General features: G+C 35.9%; 1 protein-coding gene across 5 annotated transcripts in view; it reads left to right on the forward strand.

The window, feature by feature from the left end:
- LOC140501243 (lipoxygenase homology domain-containing protein 1-like) overlaps positions 1–23,894 on the forward strand; it is a 680,545-nt gene that overhangs the window by 653,629 nt on the left and 3,022 nt on the right. For all 5 annotated transcript variants that reach the window (XM_072604606.1, XM_072604605.1, XM_072604607.1 and 2 more), the window contains 2 exons: positions 2,774–2,852; positions 19,286–19,361. In XM_072604606.1, coding sequence (XP_072460707.1) covers positions 2,774–2,852; positions 19,286–19,361 — 155 coding nt within the window. The remainder of the gene's footprint in view (positions 1–2,773; positions 2,853–19,285; positions 19,362–23,894) is intronic.

Raw genomic sequence — 23,894 nt, forward strand, 5'->3', positions numbered from 1 at the left:
TGCCTCAGTTTTCCCAAATGTGAAATGGAGATAATGGCACCTATATCCTAAGATTATCATGAGGATCAAGTGAGATAATACTTACAAAGTGCTTACCGCAGTACCTGGCGCATAGTAGGTGCTACACAAATGGTAGCTGTCATCATCATTATCAACTATATTATTATGTTTGGTACATATTTTGCTTCTTACTGCCTTTATCTCTAGCCTTCTTAGAATGCAGTAGATGCTGCTATTGCTCCTCTCAGCTTTTCCCTGGCGCTATGCTCTATATTGTCAGGCAGGGGCATCACTCTTCATGTCCTCTCTGACCCAAACTACTTCAGTTTATTTTTTAAACATTTTTTAATTACATGTAAAACAATTTATATATATAGATATATTAATTTTTGAGTTCCAAATTTTCTCCCTCCCTTTTCTCCTTCCCCTTCTTGAGATGGCAAGCAATTTGATTTAGGTTATACATGTGCAGTCATGCAAAACATATTTTCTATGTTAATCACATTGTGAAAAAAAAGCAAAAAAAAAACAAGTAAAGAAAGTTTTTAAGAATATGTTTCTATCTTCATTCAGACTCTATCAGTTCTTTCTCTGGAGGTGGATAGTATTTTTCATTTTAAGTCCTTCAGAATTGTCTTGGATCATTGTCTTGATGTGAAAAATTAAGTCATTCACAGTTATTTGTCATATAATATTGCTGTTACTATATACAGTGTTCTCCTCACTTCACTTTGCATCTGCTCATGTAAGTCAAACTACTTTATTTTAAAGGAAAATACACACAAAAGGTAATACCCAACCATTGGTATTTAGATCTTGCCCTGGTCATACGACCCCTGGATATCTAGATCTAGATCTAGCCTAGACGCTCTAAGGATAGATGAAAGTATATATGCTATATGTAGTTAATTGGTTGGTTGGTTGGTTGCTGTCCTTCATTCCTGAAGAGGACCAAAATGACATCACAGTGATAAAATGAAGTTTCTAGTGTACAACTGTAGCTGATCAGATCAATACGAGCTCGGAATGCTCTGCCACAGATTGGGCATAGATAGTCCGTGTAAACATTTGGGGTGTGGTTGAAGGGAAGAACCACTGATGAAGAGTAAAAGGCATAGGTTTAAACCTTGACTCTACCTTTTTCTTCTGGTACAACCTCAAGCAAGTTGCTTAAGCTCTGCTCCTTTTGTAAGCAGGCAATGAGAAGAAAATACTGGTCATTTTTCATGTAATCACCTATATGGTAATGAAACTTGAACCTTGCACCATAACTTTTATATTTAAGTCAACTATTGCCATCTGGGAGCCACATCTAATAAGAAACAAGACAGGTAGGAGGGAAACAATGAAGTCCTAGAAAACAGCCATCAAAAGCATCAAAGCAATGTTGACTCCAATTTCTCTGTTAAAATGGGATTGTGTAGCTCCATTTATAAAATGAGGCTTGACATCTAGCTAGTAGAGTACATATCATTCAAGACCTTGAGTTAGGAAGCTTTGAGGTGGAATCCTGCCTGCTTCAAACACTAGCACTGTGACCCTGGCAAGTCATTTAATCTCTCTCAGCCTTAGTTTTCTCATCTATAAAATGGAGTTGACAATAGTGTAAAATGATATTTTACACACATCCAGAGAGAGAGAGAAAGAGAGATTGTTCACTTTGCAAACCTTGAAAGGGTTATGTAAATGCTAACTATTATTACTAGTATCCAGGGAGAGGGGGAGAAGGAGCAGATCAAAGATCCCTTCCAGCTCTCAGTTTATCATCCTGTGATGTTAAGCTATTTATCTTCAGAATTCTCAACCAACACAAACCTGCACCTCTTATACAGGTGACCCTTGTTTGGATTTGGATTCTTTGCTAAATACCAAGCCCTAATCAACCACAACTTGAGTTGAACTCCATCCCAAATAACCCATTTCACTAGGTTAGTGGGTTTATGGTTGACATGCTTAGATGTTTGCATCCTTGCAACTATAATAACAATTCAAGACCTGGGAAGCATTAGGGAAACAAGTTTAGAAAAAGTGCCCAAAATAATGAAAATCCTTCTGTAACACCACTAAGAAAGAAAAAGGTATGTTCAGAGTTTGTCACTAATGGTGTATTATAAAAATAGTCAGAGAATGAGAGGGAAGGAGGGTGAAGCTAGGAAAATAAGGTCACGTTAAAGTAACAAGAAGAAAATAAAGTCAGTAGGCTCATTAGGCCTTCCTTTTGAATCATAGCCTCTTATTTGTCTTTTTGTATGGTTACAGGTGTTTGGGAGAAATGTTATTTACTGAGGGAAACTATGTATATGTTGTCTTCTCGTAATTCAAAAGAATATCCTATGTTTTAGACCCCAGGCATAGAAAAAAATTTAAGTAGTAGGATAAAAGAATGAGAAATCATTATTCTGTTTTTATTATATTCTTGTTTTTAGTCTATGTATGTAGATAATAATAATAAAAAGTACATTTCTTTGTATGCTGACACGTTCCATTGTGTGGAGCCACCACATCTCTTATGTCCCCTATGCAAGGTTAAAAAACAACAAGTAAGGACCAGAAAAGTACATTATTTTTCCTATTTAAAGGAAGGCATATTATCAACCTAGAACATATACTTAAGGCATTCATTAGTAACAATTATTCATCCTGTTATCCACCTGGTATTTTTCTACTAAATGTATTTGCTGTAGTATCAAATCTGAGCAAGTCAAACATTCTTGTTTTCATGCTTTGATGTATTACATTTTAATCATCGCACCTCATTCTCTTTTTTAAAAAGGCAGACACATTCCAAATTAAAACAAAGAACTTAGGATGCCTGGACCGAATTGAAATTATGCATGATGGAAAAGGGCTCAGTAAGTACCTGTGTTTCTTTATTTTTACCAATCTAGAATTGCTGCCCTACGGGTCTGTGGGTGGTCTTTATATTTGTAGATGCTCCCACTGACTACAGTGCTCTCTGAACATATGAGGATGGCTGAAAAGACCAACGTGTAGCCCAGGCCTTTTCCCGGTGTGTGTGAATGAAGACTGCCCTTTAGCTAACAGCTGTAGATACTCTTTGCCAAGCTTGTTGCTATTTTTGATTCTGGACTTTCCACAAAGAGAAGGGAGAAAATGATCTCATCACTGACTGCTAGGTATAAGACTGGTCTATCTGTTTCTCTACTGCCCCAAATTCTACATTACCTGACATTAGCTATTAACACAAGCTTCTACCACTTATTTTGTTTTTTTAAGATTATAATATATTATTTTCCCCAATTACATCAAGACAATTTCAGCACTCATTTTATAAGATTTTGGGTTCCAGATTTTTCTCCCTTCCTTCCCTCCCCCTTCCTAAAATAGAGGGTAATTTGATATAGATTATGCATGTGCTATCATGTAAAACTTACTTCCATATTAGTCACAGTTGAGAAAAAAGAAACATCAAAAGGAAAAAATGACAAAAAACAATAAAGTGAAGAAGGTATGCTCTGATCTGCAATCAGAGTTTATCAGTTCTTTATCTGGATGTGGATAGCATTTTTCCTTCATGAATCCTTTGTGCTTGTCTTGGATCATTTTGTGGCTGTGAAGAACTGAATAATTCATAGCTGATCATCACACAATGTTGCTGATGCTGTGTACTGGTCTCCTGGTGCTGTTTATTTCACTTTGCGTCAGTTTGTGCAATATTTTCCAGGTTTTTCTGAAACTGCTTGTTCATAATTTCTCAGTGCTCAATAGCATTCCATTACATTCATATACCACAACTTGCTCAACCACTCCTCAATTGATGAGTATCTCCTCAGTTTCCAATATTTTACTACCACAGAAAAGGGCTGCTATAAATATTTTTATACATGTAGGTCCTTTAAATTCTTTTTATGATCTCTTTGGGATATCGACCTAGTAGTGGAATTGCTGGATCAAAGGGATCACAATTTGGTTGCCTTTGGGCTAGTTCCAAATTGCTCTCCAGAATGATTGGATCAGTTGACAATTCCATCAATAATGCATGTGTCTCAATTCTCCCATATTCCATCCAACGTTTCTCATTTCTTTTTTTGTTGTTGTTATATTAGCCAATCTAATAGGTATGAGGTGCTTTAATTTGCATTTCTTTAATCAAAAGTGATTTAGAGCACTTGTTCATATGCCTACAGATAGCTTTGATTTCTTCATCTGAAAACTGTCTATTAATATCCTTTGACCATCTATCAGTTGAGGAATGGCTTGACTTAGTCCTGTACATATTTTTAAAATAAAGCATTTATTGGAGACACTGGCTGTAAACACTGTTTCCTGGTTTTCTGCTTCCCTTCTAATATTGGTTGCATTGATTTTGTTTGTGTAAACCTTTTTTTAAAATTTGATGTAATCAAAATTATGTATTTTATATTTCATAATATTCTCTGTCTTTCTTTGATCATGAATTCTTTCCTTCTTCACAGATCTGACAGGTAGACTATTTCTTGCTCTTCTAATTTGCACCCTTTATGTCTACCATGTACCCATTTTGACCTTATCTTGGTATGTCATGTGAGATGTTGGTCTATATCTAGTTGGTGACCTATTGTTTCCTAGTTTTCCCAGCAATTTTTGTCAAATAACGAGTTCTTATTGCAAAGACTGGGATCTTTGGGTTTATCAGCTCTAGGTTACTATGGTCATTTATTACTGTGTCTCATGTACCTAATCTAGCCCACTGATCCACTACTCTATTTCTTAGCCAGTACCAGATAGTTTTGATGATTACAGATTTATAATATAGTTTGAGATCAGGCAAATTAGACCACCTTCCTTTCTATTTTTTTTTCATTAATTGCCTTGATATTCTTAACCTTTTGTTCTTCCAGATGAATTTTGTTATTTTTTTGTAGCTCTATAAAATATTTTTTTGGTAATTTGCTTGATATGGCACTGAGTAAGTAAATTAATTTAGGTAGAATTGTCATTCTTAATATGTTGGCTTGGCCAACCCATGAACAACTGATACTTTTCCATTTCTTTAGATCTGATTTGATTTGTGTTAGAAGTATTTTCAATTGTGTTCATATACTTCTCTGAGTTGTCTTGACAAGTAGACTTCCAAATATTGTATATTGTTTGTAGCTATTTTTAGTGGAATTTCTCTTTCTGTCTCTGGCTTCTGTACTTCCTTGGTCATATAAAGAAATGTTGATGATTATGTGGATTTTTCTTATATACTGCAGCATTGCTAAAATTGTTAATTATTTTGAGTCATTTTTTTAAAGTTGATTATCTAGAGTTCTCTAAGTTCAGTGTCATTTCATTTACAAAGAGGAATAGCTTTGTTTCCTCATTGCCTATTCTAATTCATTTGATTTCTTTTTCTTCTCTTATTGCTATAGGTAATATTTCTAATACTATATTGAATAATTATGGTGCTAATGGAAATCGTTGCTTCACCCCTGCTCTTATTGGGAAGGCTTCTAGTTTATCCCCATTATAGATGATGCTTGCTGATGATTTTCGATGTATACAGCTAATCATTTTAAGGAATGCTCCCTTTGTTCCTATGTTCTCTAGTGTTTTAATAGGAATAGGTGCTGCATTTTGTCAAAAGTTTTTTCGGCATCCATTGAGATAATCATATGATTTCTGTTGGTTTTGTTATTGATATGCACAATTATGTTGAAATTTTTGCTAATATTGTACCAATCGTGTATTCCTGGTATAAATCACACCTAGTTATAGCATATAATCCTTGCAATATATTTCTTTTTTTATTTTTTTTATTATTTTTTATTTTTATTTAGTTATTTAACTTTTACCATTCATTTTCACAAAATTTTGGGTTCCAAATTTTCTCCCCTTTTGTCCCCTCCCCCACCCCAAAACACCAAGCATTCTAATTGCCCCTATCACCATCTGCCCTCTCTTCTATCATCCCTCCCTTCCCTTGTCCCCATCTTCTCTTTTGTCCTGTGGGGCCAGATAACTTTCTATACCCCTTTAATTGTATTACTTATTTCCTAGTAGCAAGAACAGCACTCAACAGTTGTTCCTAAAACTCTGAGTTCCAACTTCTTTTCATCCCTCCCTCCCCACCCCTTCCCTTTGGAAGGCAAGCAATTCAATATAGGCCAAATCTGTGTAGTTTTGGAAATGACTTCCATAATAGTTGTGTTGTATCAGACTAACTATATTTCCCTCCATCCTATCCTGTCCCCCATTGCTTTTATTCTCTTTTGATCCTATCCCTCCCCATGAGTGTTGACCTCAAATTGCTCCCTCCTCCCCATGCCCTCCCTTCCATCATCCCCCCCACCCTGCTTATCCCCTTATCCCCCACTTTCCTGTATTGTAAGATAGGTTTTCATACCAAAATGAGTGTGCATTTTATTCCTTCCTTTAGTGGAATGTGATGAGAGTAAACTTCATGTTTTTCTCTCACCTCTCCTCTTTTTCCCTCCACTAATAAGTCTTTTGCTTGCCTCTTTTATGAGAGGTAATTTGCCCCATTCCATTTCTCCCTTTCTCCTCCCAATATATTTCTCTCTCACTGCTTGATTTCATTTTTTTAAGATATGATCCCATCCTCTTCAATTCACTCTGTGCACTCTGTCTCTATGTGAGTGTGTGTGTGCATGTGCATGTGTGTGTGTGTGTGTGATCCCACCCAGTACCCAGATACTGAATAGTTTCAAGAGTTACAAATATTGTCTTTCCATGTAGGAATGTAAACAGTTCAACTTTAGTAAGTCCCTTGTGACTTCTCTTTGCTGTTTACCTTTTCATGCTTCTCTTCATTCTTATGTTTGAAAGTCAAATTTTCTTTTCATCTCTGGTCTTTTCATCAAGAATGCTTGAAAGTCCTCTATTTCATTGAAAGACCATTTTTTCCCCTGAAGTATTATACTCAGTTTTGCTGGGTAGGTGATTCTTGGTTTTAGTCCTAGTTCCTTTGACTTCTGGAATATCATATTCCATGCCCTTCGATCCCTTAATGTAGAAGCTGCTAGATCTTGTGTTATCCTGATTGTATTTCCACAATACTTGAATTGTTTCTTTCTAACTGCTTGCAATGTTTTCTCCTTCACCTGGGAACTCTGGAATTTGGCCACAATGTTCCTAGGAGTTTCTCTTTTTGGATCTCTTTCAGGCGGTGATCTGTGGATTCCTTGAATACTTATTTTGCCCCCTGGTTCTAGCATCTCAGGGCAGTTTTCCTTGATAATTTTATGAAAGATGATGTCTAGCACCCCACTCCCCTCTCAGCAAACTGAGAAGAACCTCTCACCAACCTTTGGGGCCCGTGGGTGGAGGGACCTGTGAAGCCGCTGGAGATTCTGTCCCTGAAGACTGCTCGGATCCGCTCCTCTCGGTGCCATGCGGCCAAGGCAGGGCTGGGCTCTGCTCCGGGTCTGCAGTGTGAGGACCTTTGGTGTCTGTTTTCCAGTCTCTCTGGAACAGAAATCTCGTCTGCTCCATTGTTCTGTGGCTTCTGCTGCTCCAGAATTTGTTGGGAGTTCTTCTTTACAGATATTTTATGAGCTGTGGGTTTGGAGCTAGCGTATGTGTGTCTTTCTATTCTGCCATCTTGGCTCCGCCCCCTGATATATTTCTATAATTGCCTTTCTAGTATTTTGTTCAAATTTTTTATCCATATTCATTAGGGAAATTAGTCTCTAATTTTCTTTCTATGTTTTTATTCTTCCTGGTTTAGGTATCAGCACCACATTTGTGTCATGAAAGGAGTTTGGTAGAGCTCCTTCTTCACCTATTTTTCCAAATAGTTTATACAGCATTCAAATCAATTATTCTTTACATGTTTGGTAGAATTCACTTGTGAATCCATCTGACTCTGGGGATTTTTTTCTTAATGAGTTCATTAATGACTAATTCAATTTATTTTTCTAAGATGAGTTTATTTAGGCATTCTATTTCCTATGCTGTGAATCTAGGTAATTTTTATTTTCATAAATTTTGATAAGTTTCATCAGATTGTCAGATTTGTTGGCATAAAATTGGACAAAATATTTCCTAAGGATTATTTTAATTTCTTCATTAGTGGTGATTTTGTCCTTTTCATTTTTGATACTGGATATTTGGTTTTCTTTCTTTTAAAAAAAAAATCAAATTAATCAATGGCTTCTTTGTCTTATTGTTCTTTTTTCCCACAAAAGCAGTTCCTAGTTTTATTAGTTTATTGTTTTTTTTTTTTAACTTTCAATTTTATTGATTTCATTTTTGATTTTTCAGGACTTCCAATTTGGGGCTTAATTGGGGATTTTTTTTTTAGTTACATGCCCAATTCACTGATCTTTTTTTCCTCTATTTTGTTAATATAAGAATATAGAGAAATAAACTTTGGCTGCATCTCATAAATTTTGAACGTTATCTCATTGTTGTCATTCTTTTTAATGAAATTATTTATTGTTTCTATGGTTTTGTCTTTGATTCACTTATTCCTCAGGATTTGATTATTTAATTTTCAAATAATTTTAATATATCTCTCCATTGTGCTTTGTTGAATGTAATTTTTAATGCCTTATGATCTGAAAAGAATAAATTTAATATTTCTGCCTTTCTAAATTGGATTTTGAAATTTTATGCCCTAATACATGGTTAGTTTTTGTGTTGGTGTCTTGTGCTGCTGAGAAAAAAAAGTATATTCCTTTCTGTAGCTGTTCAGTTTTCTCCAAAGGTCTGTCATATCTAACTTTTCTAATATTCTATTCATTTCCTCAGTTTATTTTATTTATTTTTTTGGTTGGATTTATCAAGTTCTGAGAGGGGACAGCTGAGGTCCCCCACTAGTATAGTTTTGTTGTCTATTTCTTCCGGTAACTCACTTAACTTCTCTTTTAAGAATTTGGATGCTATACTACTTGGTGCATATAATGTTTAGTATTGGTCTTACTTCATTGTCTATGGTACCTTTTAGCAAGATGTAGTTTCCTTCCTTATCTCCTTTAATTAGTTTTATTTTAGTTTTATTTTGCTTTGTCTGAGATCAAGATTGCTATCTCTGCTTTTTTTTCTTTTTACTTCAGCTGAAGCATAACCTTTACTCTGTGTCTGTCTCTCTGCTTCAGGTGTATTTCTTGTAAACAACATATTATAGGATTCTGGGTTTTGATCCACTCGCTATTCACTTCTGTTTTATGGGAGAGTTTATCCCATTTCATATTCACAGTTATGATTAGTAGCTGTGCATTTCCTTCCAACATATTTTTCTTCCTGTTTGTCCTCTCTCTCTTTTCATCCTTCCCCTCCTTGAATGTGTTTTACTTCTGCTTAACACCTCCCCTTGTCTGACCTCTCTTCTGTCAGACCCCATGACCCTTTATGCAATCTCCTCCCTTCCTACTTTGCTGTTGGGTAAGATAGATTTTTTATATTCTACTGATTGTTTATATTATTCCCTCTTTGAGCCAATACTGATCAGAATAAGGTTCAAGTAACATCCATTTCTCACTGTCCCATCTTTTCCTCCACTGTACTAGGTTTTTCCACCTCTACCTGTGAAATAATTTACCCCATTCTACCTCTCCCTTCCTTCGGTACCCATTATATTCATCTTTCTCATCCTTTAATTATTTTTGCCATTCTCTTAAATTCACCTTATACCCATGTCCTCTACCTATGCATATTCCTTCAAGCTGTACTATTCTTGGCACAATTTTTAGGAATTACAAGTATCATCTTCCTGTGTAGGGATGTAAATAGTTCAGCTCCATTGAACCCCTTATGTTTTCTTTTCCATTTTTAACTTTTTAGCCTTCTCTTGGGTCTTGATATTGAAGATCAAATTTTTTTGTTCAATTCTGGTCTTCTTTTGAAAGTTTGAAATTCTTCTTTTTCATTGAATGACCATTTTATCCTTTGAAGTATTATGCTTATTTTCGTGAGGTAGATGATTTGTAGTTATAGTCCTATTTCCTTTGCCTTCCAGAATATCATGTTTCATGACCTCTGATCCTATAACATTGCAGCTGCTAAGTCCTATGTAATCCTGATTGTGACTCCCCAATATTTGAATTGTTTCTTTCTGACCACTTGTAATATTTTTTCCTCAACCTGATAGTTTTGAAATTTGGCTATAATGCTCCTTGGAGTTTTAATTTTGAGATGTCTTTTCCAAGGTCATTGGTGGATTTTTTTCAATAGCTGTTTTTCCTTCTGGTTCCAGTGGTAGTTTTCCTTGGTAATTTCTTGAAAGATGCTGTCCAAGTCCTCCTTTTTATTGTGACTTTCAGGTAGTGTGTTGATTCTGACATTATGTCTCCTGTATCTATTTTCCAGGTCAGCTGCTTTTTCCAATGAGGTAGTTTATCTTTTCTTCTATTTTTCATTTTTTTGAACTTGATTGATTGATTATGGATGTCCCATAGAGTCATTAGCATCCACTTGCCCAGTTTTAACTTTTAAGGAGTTGTTTTCCTCAGGTATGTTTTGTACTTCCTTTCCACAATTTGCCAATTGTACTTTTTAAGGAGTTGTTTTACTTTTCCAGTTCTCTTCATAATTCTCTTCCATCACTCTCTTTTCCAAGGTATTTTTCTACTGCTCTTATATGATTTTTAAGCTACTTTTCAAGCTCTTCCATGAGTTCTTCCTGGGCTTGATACCACTTCCTATTTTTGTTTGAGGTCTTGCTCATAGATATTTTGACATTGCTATTCTCTTCTGAGTTTGTGTCTTGATCTTCCCTGTCACCAAACTTCTTATGATCAGATTCATTTTTTTTTTGCTCATCTTTTTTGGCCTTTTCCCTTTCTTATAATTTGAACTCTACTCCCAGGGTGGAATGGACACCGTTTCATGCTTCTTGTTCCAGGGGCTGCACATCCTGACTGTTTCCCTGGTGTTCCACTGATATTGCCCTGAGACCCATAGGGGACCTTTGCATCTGTGCTGAGGGGATGTGGTCGAAGGTGGCTGGGGCTGCTGGAGGCCATCAGTGTCTGGCAGCTTGCTTGGTGGTGAGCTGGGGTACTAACGCTGATTTCTGGCATGTGCTGAGGGAGGTGGGATGTTTCTGCATTTCCCAGGGCTACACTGAAACATAGTAGTCTGGCGACTGGAGGTTGTCTATTTGCCCAGAATTATGCTGAAACATGTGGTGGTTCTGGCTGCTGGAGTCTACCAGATCCCCTGGCTATGCTAAGGCATATGGGGGATCCAGGTGTTGGTGTTTGCCTGCTCTACCATCCTGAAGACAGGATGCCCTGCTGGTTTACTGAAGTGGAACCTGCTACTGGCTTGCTGGGATGCTTCCTGTCCTGGACTGTGCTCCCATTTTGACAAGTGAAACATACCTTTCCAGTCTACCTTCCAAGTTTCTTGAGCTCAAAGATTGTTTTATCTTACAGTTTTTTGGTTCTGCTTTTTCAGGATTTGTTTTGGGGTGCTAGTGTATGGTTGTTTGGAGGCGAATATGAGAGAGTTATGGCAATTTGTCGTTTACTCCACCATCTTGACTCCTAGACTCTATTGTTTATTTTGAGTGAATTTTTTAATGCTACCTTTATTTCAGTTCTTTTTTCCAACAACTGCTACTTAGAGATCTGTTGCCACAAATAAGTCATGCCACTCCATTCTAATGGAGAAGGTAGAGCAAGCATTGTTTTCTTGCTCAGTCACTGGCTGCACTACTGGGCTTTGTTGTTTTCCTTCCTGTCTTGCTACTTCTCATTTGGTGTGGCTCAAAAGTAATAATAACAACCTGCATAGAAAGGTCTTGGTGCTATTCATGGCACAGTTTCAATCATAGACAGGGCAATCTCCAGTCATCCTGATCTATGTCTTGACACTGGATCCACATGGCTCTGGAGGAGAAATTGAGACTGGTGACTTTGGAGAGCCCTGCCTCACTTAAATCCAACTCACTTGCAAGTCAAGGCATCACTTTCCTTATGTCATGTGTCCCCTTTGAGAATGAAGCACAACGTCTGTGAGTGCCCACTGAGGACCCAAATGGCCAGTTCCACTTGGTGAGCAATGCTACTTCCTTCTTTCCTCCTTTCCTTCCTTGCTTCTTTTCTTCCTGCTTTCCTCTCTTCCTTTTTTTTCCTCCCTCTACATGGGACTTATACACTTGAACGTAAGTGCTCTTTCCAAAGAAATATAAATTTCTGGAAATAGAGTTATGGAAACAAGACATTGATAAAGCCATTCACATTCATATGGAGTAACTTGACTATGCCTTAAACCCAAATCACTCTGTCTCTTAACGATTGGCCAATAATAGGTCATAGCCAAAGCCTCTATTAGTCATTCTTTGGGTATCATTGGCTCAGAGTGAGTGTAAATAGCAATTTGTTTTGGTTCTGGCCAAAAACACTGAAGTTCTTCCTCTCCCAAATTGAACTTTTTTTTTGAATGGGCAGATGAGACCATCTTTTGCTTCATTTCTTACCCAACCTTAAATCACTGAATGGGTGTTGCCTCAGACAAACTGAGACCTGGGAAAGATCTTATAAGGAATATAACTTCCTGGAAATAGAGCTCTGGAAGCCTAACATTGGTAAAGTCATTCAGATTCATATGGATCTACTTGACTATGCCTTAAGCCCAAATCACTTCGAATCTCACTGATTCACCAATAATGGACCCCAAACCAAGCCTCTGTTGGTCATTGTATGGGTTTTGTTGGCTCAGAGTGAGTGGAAACAGTAATTGTTTTTGTTCTGGCCAGAAACTCCGAGGCTCTTCCCCTACTAGATAGATTTTTTTAATTAGGTAAAAGAAGCCATTTGTTCCCTAATTTCTTACCTAGCCTTAATCACTGAATGGGTGTTACCACAGATAAACTGAAACATGGAAAAGTCCTTAGCTTAAAAAGGTCAAGGTCTCCTTATGGGATGGGGCCATCCCCAGTCATTCTGATCTATGTCTTGACACTGGACACAGATGACTCTGGAGGAGAGAGTGAGGCTAGTGACTTTGCACAGCCCTCCCTCACTTAAATCCAATTCACTTGAAAGTCAAGACATCACCTTCTTGTTGTCATTGGTCCTCTTTGAGAATGAAGGACAAACAATAGTACAGTCATCAAGATTATTGAGTCAAAAGTAATCAACACCTTCATTTCACTGCCAGCCAACCAAAGGACAGAATCATTATCTTCATGGAAGCTATATACTTTACAATCTATTCATCAACCAGCCTACTACCTGGTAGCAGAATTCAAGGAGTGCTTTTGAGTCTATGCCAGCAAACATATTTGACTTTCTGTGGATTGATTGAGATACCAGAAACACTCCAATGTTAAAATGAGGATGTACTGATAAAACATTAAGGAAAAACCTATACAGTAGAGTGGAAGCATAATTTTGCAGAGGAGGATATTGCCTTAATCAATACAAATCAAAACAGGTACATCTTATCATGTGCTATGTTGGTTCATGTATCCCCATACATACTTCATGGAGGATCCAAAACCCCCACAAAGATCATTCACTGACATTTGGAGCATACCAGTTCTTCACTGTCACTCATTAATATTGGTCAAAGGTGATAATTTGATTTTTGTTTTGCTGTAACCCATGAAACTAGAAAATAACAATAAAGAAAAATATACAATGTTCCTGTAGTAAAATGGAATCATGTAACCAACAATTATAAGGGAAATTACTATTTGAAAGCCACTACAAGCTTACAATGAATCATTAATTTAGAAAAAAGTCTCATAATAATTGGCCTTTCCTCCATACAATGCCACTCCCAGCCTTTTTATATAAGTACTACAGACTACTCTATTTTTCTTCTGAGTATTTGGAAAAGATGGTTATTCATTCTCCTACATATCTCATTCCACTCATAAGCTTGGGTTTTGTTTTGTTTTGTTCTGTTTTTTTTTCCTTTCTCTGCATCTACTATTCTCCCTAATATGCATCTGCTCCAATGCCCATTGATGTTAGGAAATTCAGAATTGTTAATGGGAATATTGTTTGTACAGTCCAAATTCTTCCTCCATTTCTTTAAGCTATTAAGAGATAAAATCCTACAGTTTCAGAATGACCTTTGTAATTCTTCAGTATTTTCACTGAAGTTCATAAGTCAAGGAAAAGGTCTTGGAAATTATTTAGAAAGTCTTTTCAGTGATTGAAAATACCAGAGGCAGACAGACTGTCTCCTGTGAGGGAATCATTTCTGTGTAAATCATCATTTTGACTTGAACTTTATCATTTTGATTGGAACTGTCCTGTCTACTTCTTCATGGAAGGATTTAGCATGCTTGCAATGCAGTGCCAGGTAAAACAGAGAAGTACCTTACATGAAGAGATGAAGGTAAGTAGAAAAATAATGACCCAAGTAAGATCTAGTATAATAACCACAATAACAACACCAGCAACAACATCTAGCAAGACGTGAACTGGTGGCTACAATGAAATATTAGACAATACTATTTTTCATGGCAGATGACAAATCCCCATATTCTAAATACAGACCTTAAAATATTCTACACAATTCAATGAAAATATACTAAACCAGATCATTGCAGCAAACTGACCTGCTGCTTACAATCACCCAGACAAAACTTAGATCCATGAGAACTTAAGAATAGCATTTTAGTAGCTGTCACTTTCTTAAATATGTATAAACTCTAAAATACATGGAGAAGATGCATTTGAAATATAGAGACCTAGCAGAGGAGATAAGAATTATTTGGGAACAGGAATGAAGTGCATGTCATTCCTATTGTCCTTTCTGCCACTAGAATTTTATCAAGGATGTTTTTGGTGAAGCTACATGCTAATAATCTTATTGAGTTATAAAAAGTGGTTTTATACTTCTGAAATAGTCCAGCAAGCATAAATATAAAATGATAGTACCTGAATAATAGCTTATCTCTTACCTGTTTCTATCAGAATTTTATCAAAAAGCTAAAGAACTAGATGACAACAACAGTGATGATGATGATAATGATGATGATGTCACTGACTGGGTTAGCATTCTAAGTCAGTCAATAAACATTAACTAAGCATTTAGTGTGTTCCAGGATTGTACAAGTGCTAGGAAGATGGAAAAAAGGTAAAATTTAGTCCCTGTTCTCATGGAGGTCAAAGTTTAATTGTGGGTGGTAGGGGAGGGAGACAAAAATAAATTATGTACAAACAAGCTTTATACAGGATAAATAGGAAATAATCAACAGAGAAAAGGCACTAGTATTAAGGAGGATGAGGAAAGGCTTCCTTTAGATGTTGAACTTTTTCTGGGACTTGAAAGAAGCCGGTAGAAAAAGATGAGGAAGGAAAGTGTTCCAGGCGTGGGGAATAACCAGTTAATATGCCTGGAATCGAGTTGGAGTATCTTGTGAACAGAACAGAAAGAAGGCCAATGGCACTAGTTTACAAATCATGTAGATGAAGTAGGGGTGTAGATTGTAAGAAGACTGGAAATGTAGGGGTAGTAGAACCAGGTTGTGAAAGTCTTTGAACATCAGAGAATTTTACATGTGATCCTAAAGGTAATAGAAAATAAATGGCGAGAAGTGTGTGTGTATGTATGTGTGTATGTATGTGTGTGTGTGTGTGTGTGTGTGTGTGTGTGTGTGAAATGGTCAGACCAACACTTTAAGATCATTGGCAACTGAGCAGAGGATGAGCTGGGATCCACAAAGACTTAAGGCAGGAGACCAGCCAGTAGCAAGCTATTGCAATAGTCCAGGAGTGAGGAGATGAGGGCTTGCACGAGAATAGTGGCAATATCAGAGGAAAACAGGAGGCATATGTGAGAGCTATTGCAAAGGTGAAATTGACAGTGTGATGAAACTGCTTATAAGATGAAATGAAATAGATGGGGAGACAGAAAGCTTCAGGCTTGCCTTACTCTAAATACGCAGAATGATCAATTTCATACAAAATATAGCAGGGTAAGTGGCATTCCTTCTTTCCCTTCTCTTTTTTGGTGCCACAAGAGAGCAAGATACTCCAGAACAAAACAAATACCATACCCTACTTGCACTGAAATACTTCAATGCAGATGGCACTAATCACTAAAGTGGGCAAGCCGTTAGTGCTCATGAATGGTCTGAAGAAATGAATATTTTCTATTTTTATCCAGTATTGTTTCCTAACAAAATTAGAAATAGATCACAAAGAAATCTTTCCAATGTTGGACAAACTAATGAGGTGCTGACAGGTTCAAGTCACACAACAATGTGTTGCCAACCAATGCAGTGACCCATTAAAAATAATTTCATGCTGGAAAAATTTTTAAAAATAAGATAAGAAAAATTGGAAATTTTGAAACATTGAAAGTATTCATGTAATATAAACTCCAGAAATTATCCTTAATAATAAAACAGGTTGCATAAAGCACCAATGCCTCAAATAATTTTGAAAGAAGAAGATTGACATACTTAGAATGGAATTCCAAAATCACTTTTATCTATATTGACAGCATGAATCCAGCTAATGGACCAATTAAATGAAAACATAGTAAGTCAAAAAGCTTGCAAATTCTATCAGGTATCTTTTTGTGGGGTCAAAGACCCCTCTGCCAGTCTGGCAGAAATGAGTCCATGTGTACCTTCTCAGAACAGATCATTAAAGCATAAATTAATTTTAAAGCATAAAGTAAAAGATACATAGGATTATGATATAAATCAAATTAAAATACAGCTATCAATTTTTTAAAGTTCACAGATCCCAAGTTAAGAACTCTTGTATCTAATTATCATAGATGAATGTTTTCCCTCATGGTATTTAACAAAAAGTGTTAGAACAAGGACTGTTGGCAGCAGTATGTGGTCATTTCCATGGTAATTATCAAAGGGGAAAAGGTAGAGTTTTCAAAGAATAACTCTAAGCACAGGTATTCTTCCATCTCAGCAAAAGTGATTTGAGAGAGCTATTGAAGTAATATTAAACTACATTGCCTGCACTTTTGGTATTTTCTGTGAGCCTAAAAAGGATAAGTTTACATCCTATTTTTTTTAGAACTACACAAAAGAGTTATTATATTCAGCTGTGCAATAACCTATAGAACAACAACAAAAATAAATATAGTAACAGGATATCAACTACTCTCAAGATGATTTTTTTAACTTTTTAAAATAAAAAAATATTTATTTCAACATATATGCAATTTATCCATTCTACTACCCCTTCTGTTCATCGAACAATGACAATTAATAAGACACCAAAACCTTAATCATACAATACATATTCCCCCCAAAACCTAAATTCCCACCTTGACTATAGCTTTTAACTTCTTGTTTGTGGTGAGAGCGAAGTGGCGTATTTCATCTTTAGTCCCCTGGACTTACGGTTTACCATTTCTTTGATTTGAGATTTAATCTTTTAAAGTTGTTTTTCTCTACAATATTGTTGTATTTGTATTCATCATACTCACTTCATTCTGCCTTAGTTCAGAAAGGTCTTCATAGTTTCTTCTGAACACTGTCCTTTTCGTTGCTTTCTTTGGAACAATAAATCCCATTATATTCATAAACTGTAATTTATTTAGTCATACCTCAATAAAAGGACAGCCCTTTAGTTTCCAGTTTGGGGATAATATGAAATATCTGCTATAAACATTTTTGTGTACAAGGTCTTTATGTCTTAAGCAAGCAGATCTCTTCAGAGTATGGCCTAGCAGCAGCAGCAGCAGCAGTAATGTAGCAGGGTCAAAGAATACGTACAATAACTTTCTAGGCATAGTTCCAAAATTGTTTTCTGGAATTGATGGACCAGTTCACAGCTTCACCAACAATGCGTGCATAGTCTCCTTGTTTTCTTACAGTCTTTCCAATGTTTGTCATTTTCCTCTTTTGTCATCTTGGCCAATCTAATGCTCAAGGTGAAACCTCAAAATCACTTTAATTTTAAAATTTCTAATTATTGGTGATTTAGAGTCTTGTTCATGAAAACTTTATCTATCCAATCTCCATTGAAAAGGATGAAAAAAATAAGATGATCAATCAACTACCATTTACTAAGTACCTTCTGTATGTCAGATACTTTGCTAGGTACTGAGGATACAGAAACTGCAACAAAAGTCAGTTGCAAAAATAGAAATGCTCCTACTGATAGTAACACTAGAAACGGAACTGAGTATGACATAAACATGGAGAGAACTAACTAGAAACTCCACTGAAATATCTGTGAAAGTTCTCTGAATATACATTTGTGCATTTAGATTCTTGATCTGGGACATAATTAAGTAAATAAAAATTAAATGTTGATATGTCTTTGAGTGATGATAAAAATTATTTTCCCTTAAATTTCATGAATTTGTATTCATTAATACAAATTGAACTTTTCTTTTATCATGTAGACTCTCACTATTACTTGTTTATCATATAGTCTAAAAGGGAAAATGCATATGTATTGAAATACAGAAGTGTGTTTGAAGTTGATTTCATATAAATGAGAGAATTTCATATTCTTTTCTTAAGAAAAGTTTTAAAAATTTAGCATCATAAAATGGTAAAACTGGAAAGGATTCTTAAAATTAGCTAGTCCAAATACTCTCAGTTTATAGATGAAGAAACCAAGACTTAGAAAAGTTAAATTTTTATGTAAGATTCTACAATATATTGATGATATAACCAAACCTTGAGTACAAGTGCTCAGACCCAACTCTGTAGAGTCTTTCTGCAATATTATTATCTAAGTTTGAAATATAGCTCTCAAGTCAATAATTCAGTAAGATTTAAATTTCCAAAATCTGAACTTGAAACAAATAACTTCTTTTGATTTAAAAAAAGATGTATAAGTTTTCATGGGTTTTGAGAAACATTCTGAGCTTATAGAAATTTCTAATAAAATTGGTGAATAAATGTAATATGCAGTCTTAGCAGTTTGATCTGTTCTTTTGGAGTGTTCTACTTAAAACTTTCTGTTGCTCTGAAAGAAACAGTCTTTGTTGTGGATTCCTATGGCTTTCTTGCTTTGGCATAGAATAAAGATCAACACATATTAGCAGTAAGCTACATTCTTAAATAGAAGTCTGCCTTGGTAAAAAGAGATAATATCAAGTTTTCAGAATTTTCCCTGTATTGCTTCATATTCTACATTTGATGTAACTCAATTTCTAGAATATGTTTAAAATGAATTAAAATTGAATCCAAACTCACCTTTTTATATTAGTTCTAAGAACTGGCCCCATGATAAGAAAAATACTTTTGAAAAGAGTTTGAGATTCTGCTTCAGGGTTACTGTGTTTGATATTGTGAATATCAACAATGTTAAATCATGAACTATACTCTTCAGTGTCAAAGAAAAACAACAACAACAGTTATAAAAAGAGACCCTATGTATCTATATGTGATATGTAATATATTAAGTTGTTTGTTCATTCGGGATTTTTTTCCCCATAGCAAATGGCTGGTTTCTAGAAAAAGTGAAAGTCATAGATATGTCTACAAAGGAAAAGCATTGCTTCCAATGCAATCGGTATGTAAGTCCATTTGTTTCTATGTGTGTTTAAGAATATCAGTTCTCATTATATATGTATTTGTAGCATGTATATAGGATATGTAATACATTTATGTGTTTATGTGCATATGTATGCGCACATAGTCCTTGAGGTAGCTTGCCTCTCACTTGCACTGGTAAGTGGCTTCGGAACAAGACTAACTACTATTCCTGGAATCCTGAGGGGTTTGGGGTTTCTCTAGTACTTTTGTTCATGAAGTTCATCCTCTTAAATTCAATCATCGTTTGCTATCTTCCCAATATCATCAATAGCCCCTTAATATCAATTAGCCTTTACAAAGTAATATTTACTGAGAAAGAGAATTGAAGCTCACTATATTCCACTATTTTAGTCTCTGAGGAGAATGGACTTATACTTCAGGCAGTGATTCCCACACATTTTCCCACATAGTTCACTTCTAGGTGTGACTGTTGTACTGTCGAGATGTTCCCTTTCTTGTAGGACTCGTCTTGGCTGTCAGGTCAGTATTTCTCTCCTCTGGGCTGGCTCTTCACTAGGTTTCACTGCTGAGGTTACTGGAAGACTCTTGTTTGGACTCCAACATCTGGAATTCTGATGTCCTCTAACCTTCTGAATCTCACAGAATTGTATAATCTGTTCTATTTCTGTCTTGGATACTCATTCGCCTAGAATCAGGAAAAAGTACACAGAACAGATATTGAAAAAGAGGTAGCACCCTACATTCATGGGCTCATGACAACTGAATAAAGAGAGTAGGACACTAGTTACTGCATGCCTGCTGTAGCCAGAGCTACCACTCTAGCCCACCTGGAGGCTTAAAGCATTTCTTCTTCCTCATTTGACAGTAGCCTAGGAAGAAGGAGAGCATTGCTCTAACTAAGCTTTTATATACATATTCATTTTTGCCTCAGAAGTCAGTCAAAAAGACTTTTGTCACTGCTTAGCCAACTTAGAGGAGAAAGTCAGGATACCTGAACATGCTTTGAGTCAGGGAAGGGAAGGCTCTCTGCATCTCATACTTCCTGAGGCAAACTCACCATACCGTCATATGGCCGTGGGGCATGTGAAGCACACTGTCTATATTCTTAAAGACTTGGCCTTCATTAGTCAGCCCCACCTCCCACATACTATATATCTATATCGATCTCTATCTCTATATATATGCATATATACAGAGATAACATAGTGACATATAGATATAGAAAGCTGATATAGATATCCATATTTATACATACATGTATGTATACATTTACATATGAATACATATATGCCTATGGCTGAGCATGTCTGGCTTGTGCTCTGTATTAACACTATGCCCTCTCTAATGCCCCAGCTTTTCCACCCCTTATGGTAGCCTAGGCTACATAAGCTTTTTATTTCAAGGCATGAATAGTCAATCGAGCAGAACCATGTGATTTTAACAGGCAAAAGAGGAAGCTGTCCTGGGCCACTCTTTGACCCTTTTCCTCATTGTTGATTTCCCTCAGAGAATGTCTCTCTTACCTTTCCCACTCAGTTCTCTCTACCACTACTACCAAGAGTGAATATGGTTTGACTGATTATCAGAAAGAGAGCATTGTGCCACTGAATAGGGAGAAAGAATTTTGACTGAGGGCTTTTGTCATGCTCTCTGTTCCACAATCTAATGAAAATGGTACTTCTGAGAAAGTCCTGCTCATTAATGGATATGAGAACTCATATGAAGTCATCTCAGTGAACCCCTAGCTCAGAGTAAAGCAGGATCTCAATAATCATGAAGCATAATGGCTAATAAGCAGCGACCTGAGGAGGTCTTGAGAGTTGTCAGTAGCCCACCAAGATTTTAATGTCTTTGCCAAGGATTGCCCAAGGAGATGTGTTAACAAGTAATAACCTATTTTCTAGAAAATGGAGATGAGTAGAAAAAAAGGAAGGAAAGCAAAGGAGAAAAACGTAAGTGGGATGGAGTGGAAGAGGTGGGAAAATGAGTAAAAATTCAAACCCTCAAGAATTTGAAAAAATGCATTCTATTTTACTTAGTTTTATTGTATTTAAAATACAATATAAATGATATATTGTATATTATATAATATGTGTATATATACAGAAATAGACATATAAGTGTTATACATATATGTGTTGTATGTGTGTGTGTATACATATATATATATATATATTTCAAACAGTATTATACAAAGCAGCCTTTTACACAGTTCAGCACAATTCAACTCAACAAACATTTATTGAGCACCTCTAATATGTGAGCAGCATCCTAGATCCTAGGATATACAGATACAAAGGAGCCATTGAGGGATCATCTTCAAGGGGCTCACAATTACTCAGTCTTCCCAAAATCCCCTAGAAAATAAAGTTGCCCTGTTTTATATGTAGTCAATTTGTGTAAATTGAGTATATTGGATCCTTTTTTTATTTACATATAAACCCGTTACATTTTTAATAATTTGTAAAAAGAAACTCTACCCTGGACCTTAAAGATCTAGGCATCTTAATTTAGGTTCTTTTTTTCATGGAGAGAGAGGCAGTATGGCCTAGTAGATTAAGAGCCATCTTTAGAATAAGCAAAACTGTGTTCAAATCTTCCACTGATACATACAGACTGTATGACCCAGGGCAAATCATTTAACCCCTGAGTTAGCCAGGCGATTTCCTGGCTAACTTCCTTGCAGAAGAAGGTCTGATATACTTTGACAGAGGGAATTTTCTCATTGAGAATCCCAATGAAATAATACTTATCATCTCTCATTCCCCTGAAAAATATAAAATCTGCCATCAGAGGATAAATTTAGTTAAGCATAGAGAAATTTATCATCAGAAGCCAAATGATAAATTCTTTGGCTACAGTAAGTTATGAAAAATAAGAAAAAAAATAGCAAATAGCTCTCAGTCCTATGTGACCAGTTACTACTCTATAGTGGTAGAAACAGAATCATGAGAGAAAGAGGCAGATGATTATCACAAAATTTGTCTTTAACAGTCTAGAAGTATGAGTTAAGAGTCCACTATGTGCCAAGAATTATTCAAAGGCAAAAATGAAACACTCTGTCATGGGGCAGGGCAGAGACAACATATGCATATCTATACAAAATATAAGCCAACAAATACAAGGTGATAGAGGAGGGAGAACACTAGCTGCCACAGGGAGAGTAAGAATGGCCTTATGTTGAATGTGGCATTTGTGTTTTGAAGGGAAAAGAGGGCTTGAAGCATAGATAAGGAGGAAGAGTACTGCGAAACTAGGAGACAGCAGTGCAAAACTACAGAGGTGGGAAGTGGAGTGTTGAGTTTGAGGAAAAGAGAGAAATTTAATCAAATATGGGAAGGAGAGTAATATTTAGCAAGGTTGAAAAAGATAGATTATGAAATGGTTTAAAATATTAGCAAAGGAATTTATATTTGATTCCCAAAGCAATAGGGAGCCACGGGAGTTTATTGAGTAGGGGAGTATTGTGGTCAAAGTTGTGCTTTGATAAACTCTCTTTATAGCTGTTTAAAAGATGGATTGAGGAAGAAGAAAGATGAGAAAAATTACAAGACTCTTTCAGTAGTTCCAAGCACGAAGTAATAGTGGTCTGACCTAGAATAGTAGCTATGTGCGTAGAAAGCAAGGAAATCGAGTGAGAAATATTGTGGTTGTAAAAAAGAGGGTATTTAGAAAACACAGAGAGTGAGGAATGAAAGATAATCCTCCTATTGTTACTGGAATACTAGTGATGTATTGGAAAGAAATTGGAAAGTAAAGAAAGTTGACTTTGGAGGAAATTATTTTAAAAATTTCTGTTCTGGGTATAGTGTATTCGAGATATCTACAGCCTATCTAGTATGAAATTTCTAATACACAGTTGAAGATCAAATGCTGGAGATTTAGGAACTAGCTTCGGGCAAGCTATAGAGAATAAAATTAAATCCAAAGAAGCTAATTGTATCACTAAGAATGTGCAGATAGAAAAGAAGTTCTGTGATTTAATACTGTGTTGGAATAGACAGGTAGAAGAACTTGGAGAGGTGTCATGAAAACCTATAGAGAAGAGAATATTCAGGAGATGACAATGGTCAATAGATTCAAATGCTACAGAGATTGAAGGTTGGTGTTTTAAATATGATTTTTATCCAATGACTAACAAGCTGAGAGTATCTGCATCAATCAATAAGAATTTATTAGCCACCACTATGCTATACAATGGGAAAGACAAAAGAGTTTACTGCCTTCAAGGAGCTTAAATTCTACTAGGGGAGATAATGTAATTTATAAGTATATATGAAATTGTTAAAAAAGAACTTTTTGAGGGTTGTTTCATGTACTACCTATAAGACCTTGAGCACATTATTTCACTTCCTTAAGCCTCAGTTTCCTTATTTGTAGCAAGAGGCAGTTGGACTAAGTGAACTCTAAGGACATTTCCACATTCAAATCTTTAATCCTATATACCTTGATATTGAATAACCTCATTTTGGGGGACAATGGAAAAAAATCACCTTGAAAAATATAAGAAATGAAAATAAGAAATGAAAAGGACAAAAAAATTTCAGAT

This window comes from Notamacropus eugenii, chromosome 4 (genome assembly GCF_028372415.1).
Source record: "Notamacropus eugenii isolate mMacEug1 chromosome 4, mMacEug1.pri_v2, whole genome shotgun sequence".
In the NCBI taxonomy this organism is placed as follows: Eukaryota; Metazoa; Chordata; class Mammalia; order Diprotodontia; family Macropodidae; genus Notamacropus; species Notamacropus eugenii.